The 12,391-nt window shown below is 44.4% G+C and overlaps 1 protein-coding gene across 1 annotated transcript in view; it reads left to right on the plus strand.

The window, feature by feature from the left end:
- Positions 1-12,391, plus strand: part of LOC117752716 (dynein heavy chain 9, axonemal-like) — a 101,339-nt gene that overhangs the window by 49,793 nt on the left and 39,155 nt on the right. Inside the window, 7 exon segments of the mRNA XM_034570300.1 lie at positions 4,173-4,334; positions 5,251-5,447; positions 7,551-7,713; positions 8,390-8,513; positions 9,629-9,771; positions 11,038-11,199; positions 11,464-11,697. Coding sequence (XP_034426191.1) covers positions 4,173-4,334; positions 5,251-5,447; positions 7,551-7,713; positions 8,390-8,513; positions 9,629-9,771; positions 11,038-11,199; positions 11,464-11,697 — 1,185 coding nt within the window.

A 12,391-nucleotide genomic window follows, 5' to 3' on the forward strand; every position in this document is an offset into this window, starting at 1 on the left:
TATCTACTACTGCAGATGTAATAAAATGATGTTTTATGTGCACTTGTTAAAAACTGCACTAATCGATATTTTTGTAACAATAGATAAAATGAATGTATCATGTTAAAAGAGTCGTTTATAGTTTGGACTCACAAGCACTGTAAGGCAGGTCATTAAAAGGTGAAGACAAGCAACTAAATCCAAAAGGAGGAGCACCAGGCAAGGAGCTTTTTCAGGCTGTTCTGAACCACAGCATTCTAGAATTTGCGAATTAGGATTCATATTGGTATTTGGTCATAAAGAAAAATGTTGGACAAGTTAGGGTCTCCTCCTCCATGCACTATTTTGTATTCACTTACAGATGGAATGCAGCAATGCACCAGACAAAATCTTTTCCATCTCTGTGTATTAGTTTATGAATGGAAATACATTACTGACACAGACATATGTGTAATATGCAGTGTTTGCACATAAGGCTTCTGGTGCCTACATTACCCACAATGCAAGGTGATTGCTGACAGTTTGGTCAGAGATTGGGGTGTGTTGTGCTAGTAGAAAGACAAACTCCTGTACAATAGGAAAGTAGTCAATTTGGCATTTTTGATTAGGTTTGCCCACATTTAAAAAACCTGTGTACACCTATATACCTGGATCATGATGAAAAAGAGGTTAAAGTGAGTGAAGTTACTTTGTGAATAATGAGAATAAAGAATTTGCGATAGAAGTTCAAACTCTGCATAGTTTTACAAGTCGCTGAATAATGTGGGACTGATGGTCAGACTGAAAGTTTTCTGCAGTTTAAAAGGAGGGATTCAGACGGTGTGAGACCATCCAACAAGAACTTTGTTTTCACCAGAGTCTTTCCTTTATGACGACTGAGTTTTGGCCTTTATAATGAGCTGCTCTGTACCAGGTTTAGGCCTCCTGCACTTTGAGATTAAGCATAATTACCCCCCCAAAGCGCAAGCCCCGATGACCCCGAGACTTACCTTTCAGAACTTTGATCACACAAAACACTGCCTTGGAGCAGCCAGGGGAGAGTTTAGCCACACTATGGCTCTGTGAGGCCAGCGTTAGAAGAGACCTTTCTGCCCGTTTGTCAAAGTCAGAGTCTGCACAGTGCAACTGGATATCCAATGACCACTCAGAGGAAACAGTGGGAAAGTTTTTGTCGCTGTTCCTCTCGAGAGTTTGTAAAGGACGTCAGAAAGGGACTCCTGGAGCTCGTTTGAAGTTTTCCTGTCTAACTCTTTCTGCCCGACATCTCCTGGCACGGCGGGTGGAGGTGAGCAGCCTTGCAGCTCACAGATCTGTCACCGCTGTAATTCCCCCACCACACCTCTGCGCTTTAACAACATCAGAAGTTGGAAAGTATTTGCCGCGACTGTACAAACGCTTTTTTTAATTTCGAGCACAAGGCCTAATTGTCACTCAGCATCTTCTGGCTTGAGGTTTCAGATGTTTACCTCAGCGGAAATAATTGGGGGACTCTTTGTGATTCACTTTGTTTTTCAAAACTTTGGAACTGGGAGATGTAGCCAGAGGTAACCGTCTCGTTATGATCATCTCTAATGAGGCAGAGAGATGAGCTCAGAGACTCTGTGTGTTGAAAAGGTGTTTTTTAAATGTGACAAGAGAAGCTGGTCCAGACAACGCTCAAGGATGCATCTTTATGAAAATATTGCTTATGTTATTTGCTGACAAAATTCTCAGGTTAGGGCTTTTATGTTGAAATATGAGTGGAGCTAAATTATCCTCCTCCTGTTTTTCAGCACTGTTTCCCACTTTGTCCCTGAGCACTTACTTTCTCACTGGGTCTTTCTGCTTCAGACTGTCTCCATGAAACACTGGGGCGAACACCCTGTGGATGTTAAATTAGACAAACTATAAGTCAAGTACTGTAGCCAAATTCCGCTATAAGGGCAAGACAAACAATTTCACATCCGACCGGGAGCCTTGTCAAAGAGCTCTGTTTGCCAGTGTTCATTCTCTGCCATGACCAGCAGGCAATTCTGCCGGCCTGTCTTCTCCACGTCAACCTAAATGAGCTCCTTGAAGCTCCAGAGTCAAGAGAGAAGACGGGGGGAGATGGACAGAGTAAAAGAGGAGGACAGAGACAAGGCAAAGAGAGAGAAAGAGAGTACATGAGACTCACGTTGCAGAGAGACTCTGAAGCTGAACTGTACTGACTGCACAATATGTCTGTATGATGTTTCGTGGAGAGTCAGCTGGGTGCATTAGTTAGTGGGGAAGTAGTGTTTGGGGCTCAGAGCAGCTGTCAGGCTACAGGGAAAGCGTGCACACTGCAGACTGCCTGACAGACAGACAGATACATGCCGGCACACAGAGCTCTCTAATCCCTCTCATCTGAGTTGAACAAAGCGATGAAGAATCAGGGACAGAAAGTCAGCTGGATGGAAGGAAAACAAAGTTCTGTGTGTTAGCGCTTTGCTGTTTGTTTGATTGGTACGATGCACAGCTATAGACTCGAGTATGACGGCCATGAGGAGTTGCCATATGGTGTTTTGTTTTGCTCAGGCACACTTTTACACAGAAATAATGCACAGTGTCATGATTGACACCATTAAGCAATGAAATGGAGTAGAAAAGGAGATGAATTAAAAGTCAAGGGATTAGTTCATTCGCACATACGTGGAAAAAAAAACATCTTGACTTTTGTGGATCTAGAGAAGTGGCGATAATTCTGGCTCAGTACACATGCACATAAATAAACACACAGCACACCTCCCCTATCTGCACCATTACACAGTGGATCGAGCAGCCAATTGTCACCTTCAGTGGGCTCAGATATGAAGGCAGATCAGATTCAGCTGGCTTCACCCCCAGAGAGGATTCTGTTGATTAGAATAAGTTCTGGAGCTGGAAACACACAACATCTGTTTGCCCAGCTCAGCCTCCTGGGGGACAATGTGCAGAGGGAAACAAGTTCCCGGGCGCCCCTTCGTCCTCTTCCTCGTCCTCTACCACACCTGTTATGTGAGGTGCCTAGAGGTGCACCGTCCATTCTGCTCGGCTTGGTGGGAACGGCCGTGTGGGAAACATATACATCATACAAGCCTCCAGTGGAGACATGTTAATCATCAATCATCCACTAAACACTCATCTGCTCAGTGTATTGATTCCCTGTTTGGATTTCTGTTGTTTTCAATGAGGATGAGTAGTAGTAGTAGTAATCTGTCTGGATATGGGGTCCCACAGGGTCTTAGCCAGGTTATTCTCAACCACCTTTGGAGGGTTTTTTTCCATTTTGACCTTGGGACCTCCAGCCCATACTTGGCACAGATGTTCCTCTTCCTCATGCCATCCATGGTTATTGTGTTCCATGTATGCCGTCCTTGCCTGCATCTCACACTCTGCTGGACTGTGTCAGGGGCATCTTTGCACATCCTGCACCTGGGATCCTGTCTGGTGTGGTAGACCCTGGCCCCTGAAAGCTCACTAAACATAAACATGTTAGCAATGTTGTCATTGTGTGCATATTAACATACTGATGTTGGCACTTAGGTCAATGTGTTTCTGTGACAGAACAGCAGCCTCACCCAGCTATTGTGGCTGTTGTCTGGTCCATGAGTCATTCACTTTTCTTCATGCAACACACACTGTAATTTACTATATAGTGAGCAGTAAATCCACATTACAAACACTGATGAATCATCACAAGCTGTTATTTTTGAAAGAGAAATAGTGTAAATGTCATTGATGCTACGTTTTCGTGATAATGGGACTTATTTCAGAGCCTTATATCAGCATAACATCCACATGTGCAATCACAAATGCAGAATTTGGACACTCAAAAAATAGCAGACTTCAAATATATAGTAAAAAGGGAGTCATTTCCAGACATGCTCGTAGACTGAAATAAATAAACCCTCTTTGAAAGCACTGCAGCCACATGCAACCCCATTCCTTGATTTTTCATAATTCATTTCTTCCATCCAACACCTGCCCACAGAACTTGTAACCACATGCGGCAACCCTTCTGAGACAGTGAGATGAAAGGAAAGCACTGCCGTTATTTTCGGAGTTTCTCTGACTAACAGCTTGCCCACTCAATATCCATTGATTTACCCGGAGTGACTGAGCTGTATTTCCCTCCTCGTTGTAGTGTAAATGGGCCAAATCAGCCTCTGGAATGAAACTCTAAGCTTTGCTCTCCCCCCATCTCTGCCCAGGGCATTCTCTTCTGTACCAGCGAGTGTCTGAAAGCCCCTCCGGACCTGCTGAAAATCTACCTGCACGAGAGCAACCGGGTCTACAGAGACAAGCTGGTGGAGGAGCATGACTTCGAGGTCTTTGATAAGCTGCAGGTGGACACAGTGAAAAAGTTCTACGAGGTAAGAGTTTTGTACAAAGTTCAGCCGGGGAAGACAAGAAGGAGGGAGCAGGGAGAGGAGGTGGAGGAAATCATTAGGCTGCCTGCTCTGTGTCTGGACCTCGACATCAGTGGTCAGCACAGCGAGGAGAAGGAGCAGAGGAGAAAAGAAAGAATGTGTTTTAGTGTGGGAGGTGGGCTGATGGGACGGAGGGCCAGAAAAGGGTTAGTGAGAATATTAATCAGTATGGTATGGGGGCCTGGCTGTCAGGGTCTGTGCTGTCAACCCAGCAAATTGGAAAACATTTTAATGGTTTTCTGTCCACTGCTCCCCTCACTACCCTCTCTGGCTCTATTGCATGCACACTAGTCATGCCACAATGAAGAGCCTGACAAGTCTATGTGTACAGACACCCACAGAAATAGAAGGAGGAGAAAAATAATCCTACCCACTCTAGAATATATTATTTAAAGCTCACACCTTCGGCAAACTTATGACAATTTGTGCCACAGAACAGTATGTAGCATGTTTTCTGGCTATTTTTACACACAAACAAGAATATCTTTAAAGACCATAGAGCTGTAAGAACGTGCTCCTATGAAAATGAAGACTGCAACAGACCATGAATTATATGTGAATCTGTACAAAAATGCCTCATTCATCAGACCTACTGCAGCTCTACGCCAGTGAAAGTTTACAGAGGGAGCAGGCATCCTTTAGGGACACACAAAATCTCTCCAGTGAAATAATTTGTGGCCCAATAGTTGCCCGGGTGAAAATGAACTAGGTCACCCTGTGCGCAGCTGTGATATTCAGCTGTGTCCCTGTCCAGACTGTTTAAGCTTAACACTAATGTTATGCTGACAGGGGGTAGCATGTGTATTTGTATGTTTACCACTCCAATATGTGTGTGCCTGTGTGTGTGTCCCTCCCTCAGGACATGGACGAGACTCTGGCGGAGGCCAAGGAGATGAACCTGTACTGCCACTTTGCCAGTGGGCTGGGGGAGCCCAAGTACCTGGCTGCAGAGTCCTGGAGCAGCCTCAACAAAACCCTGCTGGAGGTGCTGGACAGCTACAATGAGGTCAATGCCACCCTAAACCTGGTGCTGTTTGAGGATGCCATGGCTCACATGTAAGTGGAAGTTTTGCAGCCCCCTCTGGGACTGTGTGGCGAGACTACAGAAGGAGTAGAGAAAAAGTGTTTCTGTCAGGTTCTTTATAGTCTAAAAAGGAAAGCAAATGGCTTCCCAGGTGTTTTAGGTCTAACAGTTCCATTTGCAGACTGTCGAAAGCAGACACAGGGAAATCAGTAAAACACCAAGCAGTGACAGGACATCATCATGTTCACTAAAACCCCCAAAATGTGCAGGGCGTTGAAGCGAGGGTGGCGCGACACGTAGGAGGCTGGACATAAGGTTTTAATTCTGCTGCGGAGATCACGTGTTTTTGTTTGTAACACATCCACATAAACCTGTATCACCAAATATTCTCAAAACTGGTCTCTTACAAGTTGACATCAGTTGATGATGACTCCTCTCTTTATTTAGATATTTGTATTGTTTTGATCATCAACGCTCCCACTCGCCTGCAGTGAATTGTCCTGATAATCTCCTGCTGTTTTCTCGCCTGGGCTCATTCAGACAGATTTAACCAGGGGGGCTGGCAGGAGAAACTCTGGAGAATGTCCACAGCCACTGATCATTTCAGGAGATTTTCCAGAGTTCAGTGCTTTCAGTCTGGAAGCAGCTAAAACCACATCAATGATCCAGATGTTCATACATCACCATGAACACACACGCTGTAGTTTACTTTCATTTGGTCCCACATACACATACCATGCAAATACTGAGAGCACCAAATATGCATTAAATCACCACTGAAAATAGTCCCGAACAAATACACAGTTTGCTCCTGTTTGAGTAACTTTAGCTAAAAACCACAGTGTCCAGCTGTTTCAGGAAATTGCTGAAAATGAAAGTATATATTTGCGAGCAGATTTGAAAGATTTGCATCTTTATTAGGGGATTTAAGCTGAAATCGACATTCAGAATAGGGAAGCTGCTATTGACAGACAGACTTACACATTGTTGGCTTTGGGCTTTGTTGATATATGATAGAATGATGCCTCCCTTATTCCTCGAGTCATGTAGACATGAACTGAAATCTTGTAGCAGCTCTGATAACATTAATGATAATGTGCTGTGTTGAATGGGTGGTACTAGTTTCTTGAAAAAGGGAAGGTGACAGGAGACATCCTTCAGGTAAAATGTGCTCACTTGATGTTTTAAACAGAAACCTGACTACAGCAGATAATATTTATTCTCTATATTATCATCTGCAAGTCTCATAATAAAAGCCACTACCAACGTATTTTGAAAAGGCCAGTCCTTTTAGCTGTTTGTTGATCAGCAGTTTTTTGTTGTAAATTGTTGACATGGAGAGAAAGAGTCAAAGGCAGATGCAGGCGCAGGTAGCTTCTCATCATTTAATGGGTAGAATGTGTAAATGTACAATAGGCTGTACAATTCCATTGTGCTTGCTTGTGTTGAAAAATGTCAATGGCCCTGCGATAAACTGGTGACTTGTCCAGGGTGTACGTCGCCTCTCGCCCAGTGTCACCTGGGATTGGCTAAGTGGAATATATAACGGATGGATCGATGGGAAAAAAGTGTAATTCTTTGCACGTGAAATATATATGGGACTTGTGATGTTTTTAATGTCACATGGATGAAAGCCATTGAAGTGTGAGAGATGAAAGCAGCCGAAGAGCAAGAGATACAAGTTGAACGTCAGCCGAGCTGTGAATGATGAAAGCAGTTCAGTCAGAGTGCTGCAGCATGTGCTCCAAGCAGTGGAGGTGTTGGTCGGTGTGTGAGCAGTGGCAGCAGTTGAAGTGTGTTGATGTATTTCTTTTAGAATGAAGCTACAACAAAGCGAAACAGAAATCATTTCCCCTATTCACAATGAAGAGACATCATCTCGTTATAAACAAGACACAGCGATTCTCAGGAGTCCACTACAACTGAGTCCAATCTTTAACACATTTCATCGTGGCACAGCTTAATGAAACAGAGTGATGAGGGCGGGGGTGACTCGCTGTATGAGAGCAGAGAGCGGGAGGCAAAGGCAACCTGTGTGTTTGTATGATGAGTCAGATTGTCTTCACCCTCTACTGTTCTCCTCCCTCATATCTCTCCCTCCTCCCTCCCCCGACTGTCTGCACCTCCACATGTAGCTGCCGCATAAACCGAATCCTGGAGTCTCCACGGGGGAATGCGCTGCTGGTCGGAGTGGGCGGCAGTGGCAAGCAGAGTCTGACCCGACTGGCTGCCTTCATCTCCAATCTGGAGTTTTTCCAGATCACCTTGAAGAAAGGCTACGGCATCCCTGACCTGAAGGTATGAGGAGAATTACACAGCAAACTTACCTCTCTGCACAAACATCCATCAGCGCTGCTCTGTTTGTCTCATATTGAGTCTTAAAAAGTTTCTAACACGCATACAGATCAGCCAGGTGAGGTTCAAACGTATACATGGTGTCTGAGGCAAATACAGACATAATCCCGACAGTATGTCAACACTGTGGGAGAAATCCACATGGTGTCCTCACACTGACTACCTTTATACAGGCAGCATTATTTTAGCTATTGTTGCAAAAATAAAAGTATCACTATGACGTCCAGCAGATGGTAACTGCTGCTCATGTCGATATTGTAAAATGCTGGGAAAACTCCAATCAGATGTAATAATGCGATGAAGACATATACATGTCTACATAATGCAACTCAGGTCAGAATACTCCACATGTCTTAATTCAATTATTGCTTATTTGAAGTATGACCTCACTCAGGTTGAGGTTAGGAGAAAATGCTGTCTACATGGCAGTGTCTTATTCACACTGTTGTCTTGTTCAGGTAAATATATGAATATTGATGTCCATGTAAATGTGGTCAGTTATTCAGGTCTCAGCCATTGACCACTGCAGAATAACACATCTTGAGGCCGCTAACGGCCTGGTCTCATTCTGTGTGTCACCCTCCCACTCCATGTCTCTTTCTCTCTCCCTATCTCCCAGTGTGACCTGGCAGCCCTTTACATGAAAGCTGGCGTGAAGAATATTGGCACCGTGTTCCTAATGACTGATGCCCAAGTGGCAGACGAGAAGTTCCTGGTTCTGGTCAACGATCTGCTGGCATCAGGTAACAGCAGGCTCCGCTAATTACTGCATGTCATGTTTTGCAACAGAGAAATGCTTTTGCTTCGCCTCAGCAACAAATCACTGTGGTGCCGCTTCTACGGCTTCACTCATCAACCAAACACATCATTGTGAGGGATTGCAGCCACGGCTGAGAGCCACATGTAGATTTATACGCTACATTCAATGGGCACAACACATAGCGAAGCAGAATGAAATATGAGGATAAATGATTCTCTGTATACTAATCTTAGCAGTGGAATCATTTGGTTGTTAGTTTACAAAAATAAATGGACTAAATCATTTCTGGTAGTATTGGGAAAGATGGTTTATGTCAAAAGCAGCAAGTAGAACAACAACATTAAAACATTAGTTCCAAGTCTTAATTTAAAGATTGAAAAGTAAGACAAAGCACAATTTTTCCTCCATGAATAAAAATACAAGTTGAAGTCATAAGAAACACTTGGTCAATTCAATACATTCAGGAGTCTTGACTGTTCTGACTCCTCTTTACTTACTAGTGCAGTGCCCGTTCTAAACCTGCCTGTTTGGAATGGGCTGTTTCCTTGGCCTGTGGTGCTGCTCTGGAGCTACTTCAGATTTATTCCCTTACATTAGTACTCACTAATGCAAAGGGAATAATGAAAACATAGCAGGCCTCCAATATTCTATATGTCTTATGTCTGGTGCAGAGCGCAGTTAGAAAACTTTGCGCTTATCCTACCTGGTTTGAATAATACTTAACTGCTGTTTAGCCATCGACACAGTTCAGCCATCGACACAATCTTCAAGTTCACAACTTTACAAAATCAAAGCTCTGCAGTTCAGCTTGATATAAAACATTGCAGGAACAAAACAAAGTTATGCTTTTACATTGTAAACAAAATGTTAAAGAGGAAGTGATTCTATGAATATTGTTGCCATGATGGAGATCAGCACCCGCGGCAGATGTTTGTGGAATTAGTAGGTAGATAGAATGTGGCAGTCGTCATGTTACCCATGTAACGTTGCAGGTTGCTGCAGTCTCCCTATCATTTGTGCTCAGTGGGTTTCTTAATGATGATGTGACATTCATTGTGTTACTATGTCAATATCATCTTATCATTTTATCCATTCAAGGAGAGATTCCTGACCTGTTCCCAGACGACGAGGTGGAGAACATCATTAGCTGCGTGAGGCCAGAGGTCCGCGCCTCCGGATTGATGGATACGAGGGAAAACTGCTGGAAGTTCTTCATCGACCGCGTTCGCAGACAACTCAAGGTGAAACACAAGTACAAGACAAAAAGCTGTTTCTCTTACTTTGAATTCCACAACTAATCATGCAGAGAGAGTCGTTCTCAGTGGTTTACCTGAGGACGGCATGAATTTAAATCACCAGCACAATAGCTGCCGCTTAGTTTCAGATAATTTCACCAAGGTGCAGACACTTTGTTCCCCCGTGGGAGAGAGGGATTCCAGGGGGTTGCTTATCCTGTCATTATTACAGTGTGCACGCCCACACCACCACCGCCCACATCCTCCACCCCTGCCTGGCTCCCAGCTCAAGCCTCGCTGGGTTGGAGAGTGAATAAATGAGGAAGACAGTCCCATGGGCACGGCTTTGAAAAGAGTGGATTTCTCTCCCTGTTTGCGTCTCTGTTTCAAAATGAGCCTGTCTGGCTGGAAAGAGCCGCTCCTCAAAGAGTCATTCTCACTCAGAAAGTTTGCATCAAATTTGCTGAGGTGTCTGTCACTGCCTGTAGCTCTGCGTGCCGAGCATCTGTTTCCCCAAAAATTAACAGCATTGTCACATTATTATCTGAAAAAACCCTAATGAGTAAGAAAATGTTTGCAAAATATAAACTTTAGAGATCAGACTCTCTGGGGCCCCGCAGCTCATGTGGCACTGCATTCAACCTCTACCACAAGCTGCCATGGTTTTGTATTAACAGACTAAAAGAAGTTATGAACCACTAATTGGACAAGTTGAACCTTATGGTATAGTTAATGACACATAGAGTCCCTCCTGATCAAAGCAGCGAGGTGAGTCAGTGTGTACAACAACCATAACAGGAAATGTAAAATATCATTGTTGTTTCTTTCAGTTGTTTGTTGTTTCTGTCATCAGCCGTGTCTTTGGCTGTGCCTTCTGTGTGGTTGCCTCTTCAGTCTAATGCTCCGGAGCATCTGGCCGAGCTTCTCAACAAGCCAGCTGTTAGTCTCCAACAGCGAAAATCAGTCTGACACAGCCCACAGCTCAACGCACTTTTAATCCACATGCTCGCTGGGGGCTTTATTTGCTTAATGATGTAGCTGCAAGTAATTAATGCAGAGTTTTCCATTCTCCCTCTTGACCACGAAGAAGTGCCGATCGGAGCAGGAATTCTTTTCTCTGTCTGACTGTGAAAGGAAATTATCTCGATCTCGCTGTGTCAGACTTCACACTCAACTCTGTTTGACCTTGGTGTGTGTGTGTGTGTGTGTGTGTGTGTGTGTGTGTGTGTGTGTGTGTGTGTGTGTGTGTGTGTGTACGTCCATGTATTGCAGGTGGCTCTGTGTTTCTCTCCAGTGGGTAATAAACTGAGGGTTCGCGGCAGGAAGTTCCCCGCAGTGGTGAACTGCACGGCGATCGACTGGTTCCACGAGTGGCCACAGGAGGCGCTGGAGTCGGTCAGCTTCAGGTTCCTACAGGAAGTGGAAAATATTGAGGTGAGAGCAGCTCATACTCTTATACACACACAGGTATGAAGCACCCACAAAAAATGGTGTTCATGACCTGAAAATATAATTTCAAATGTCAGGCACAGTGACACAATGAATGTGATATTAATTTCAAGAGCAAGACCGGAAACCCATGAATTAAATTCAGAGCCTGAGCCTCAGGAGATATTGCTTTTCCACTAAATCTGCAGAGTCATCCGCTTTCAGTGTGAATCAGTATGTAACCAGCTCTGTAACTTATAATTCCCACAGCCTGAAGTGAAGGACTCGGTCAGTAAATTCATGGCGTACGTGCACACAAGCGTGAATCATACATCCAAGGAGTACCTGTCCAATGAGCGGCGCTACAACTACACCACGCCCAAGTCTTTCCTGGAGCAGATCAATCTGTACCGCAGCCTGCTGGGTCAGAAGAGTAAACTCCTCACCAACAATATGGAGAGGCTGGAGAACGGCCTGCAGAAGCTCAACAGCACCTCAGCTCAGGTACAGTACATCAGCATCTCTTTAAAACTTGACAAGATACGGTATGTTTCTCTTTTCCCAGTTTTCATGCCCAATATCCCTGTTTTTTTATTTAAAACAAAAGTATCTTCACTCAATAAAGATAAGGGCCATGAATAATGCAACACAGGGTCTGTATGGGAGGCAGCCCTAATTATAAATGGTCTACACTGTGCAAGCGAATGCAAAACCACACACACACTTTTACTCTTACATACCATGCTTATCCACTGCTTTGCATAAACATGCCCACACATTGCCACCCGCACACAGTCGCACATTCATAAACACCTCTCACACGCAGGTGACGTCAGGGTGTTGAACGCCACGGTGTCCTGTGCTCGTTTCCCATTGCACCGCTTTCCCATTACTGTAGGAATGAAACACACACACACACAGAAAGAGGAGGTGTATGGTAATTGAGGAGTCCTCTAATTAGAGAGCACACACTTTACAGCAGCAAGACACCATTAATGCACCCAGTGTTTGTTAGTGCATCCACACTGATGGCCACACAACTGTAAGTACTGTTATTTAACATTCTGTGCAAGAGGATCCATGGCTCACCAGGGGCTGCTGTGGTCATGATAAACAAGGACCAGGAGGGTTAAAGCAAAGATCTGTGCGTGTGTGTGTGTGTGTGTGTGTGTGTGTGTGTCGGGGCTGACTGCAGGAG

Source organism: Hippoglossus hippoglossus, chromosome 19, assembly GCF_009819705.1.
Source record: "Hippoglossus hippoglossus isolate fHipHip1 chromosome 19, fHipHip1.pri, whole genome shotgun sequence".
NCBI classification, from domain to species: Eukaryota; Metazoa; Chordata; class Actinopteri; order Pleuronectiformes; family Pleuronectidae; genus Hippoglossus; species Hippoglossus hippoglossus.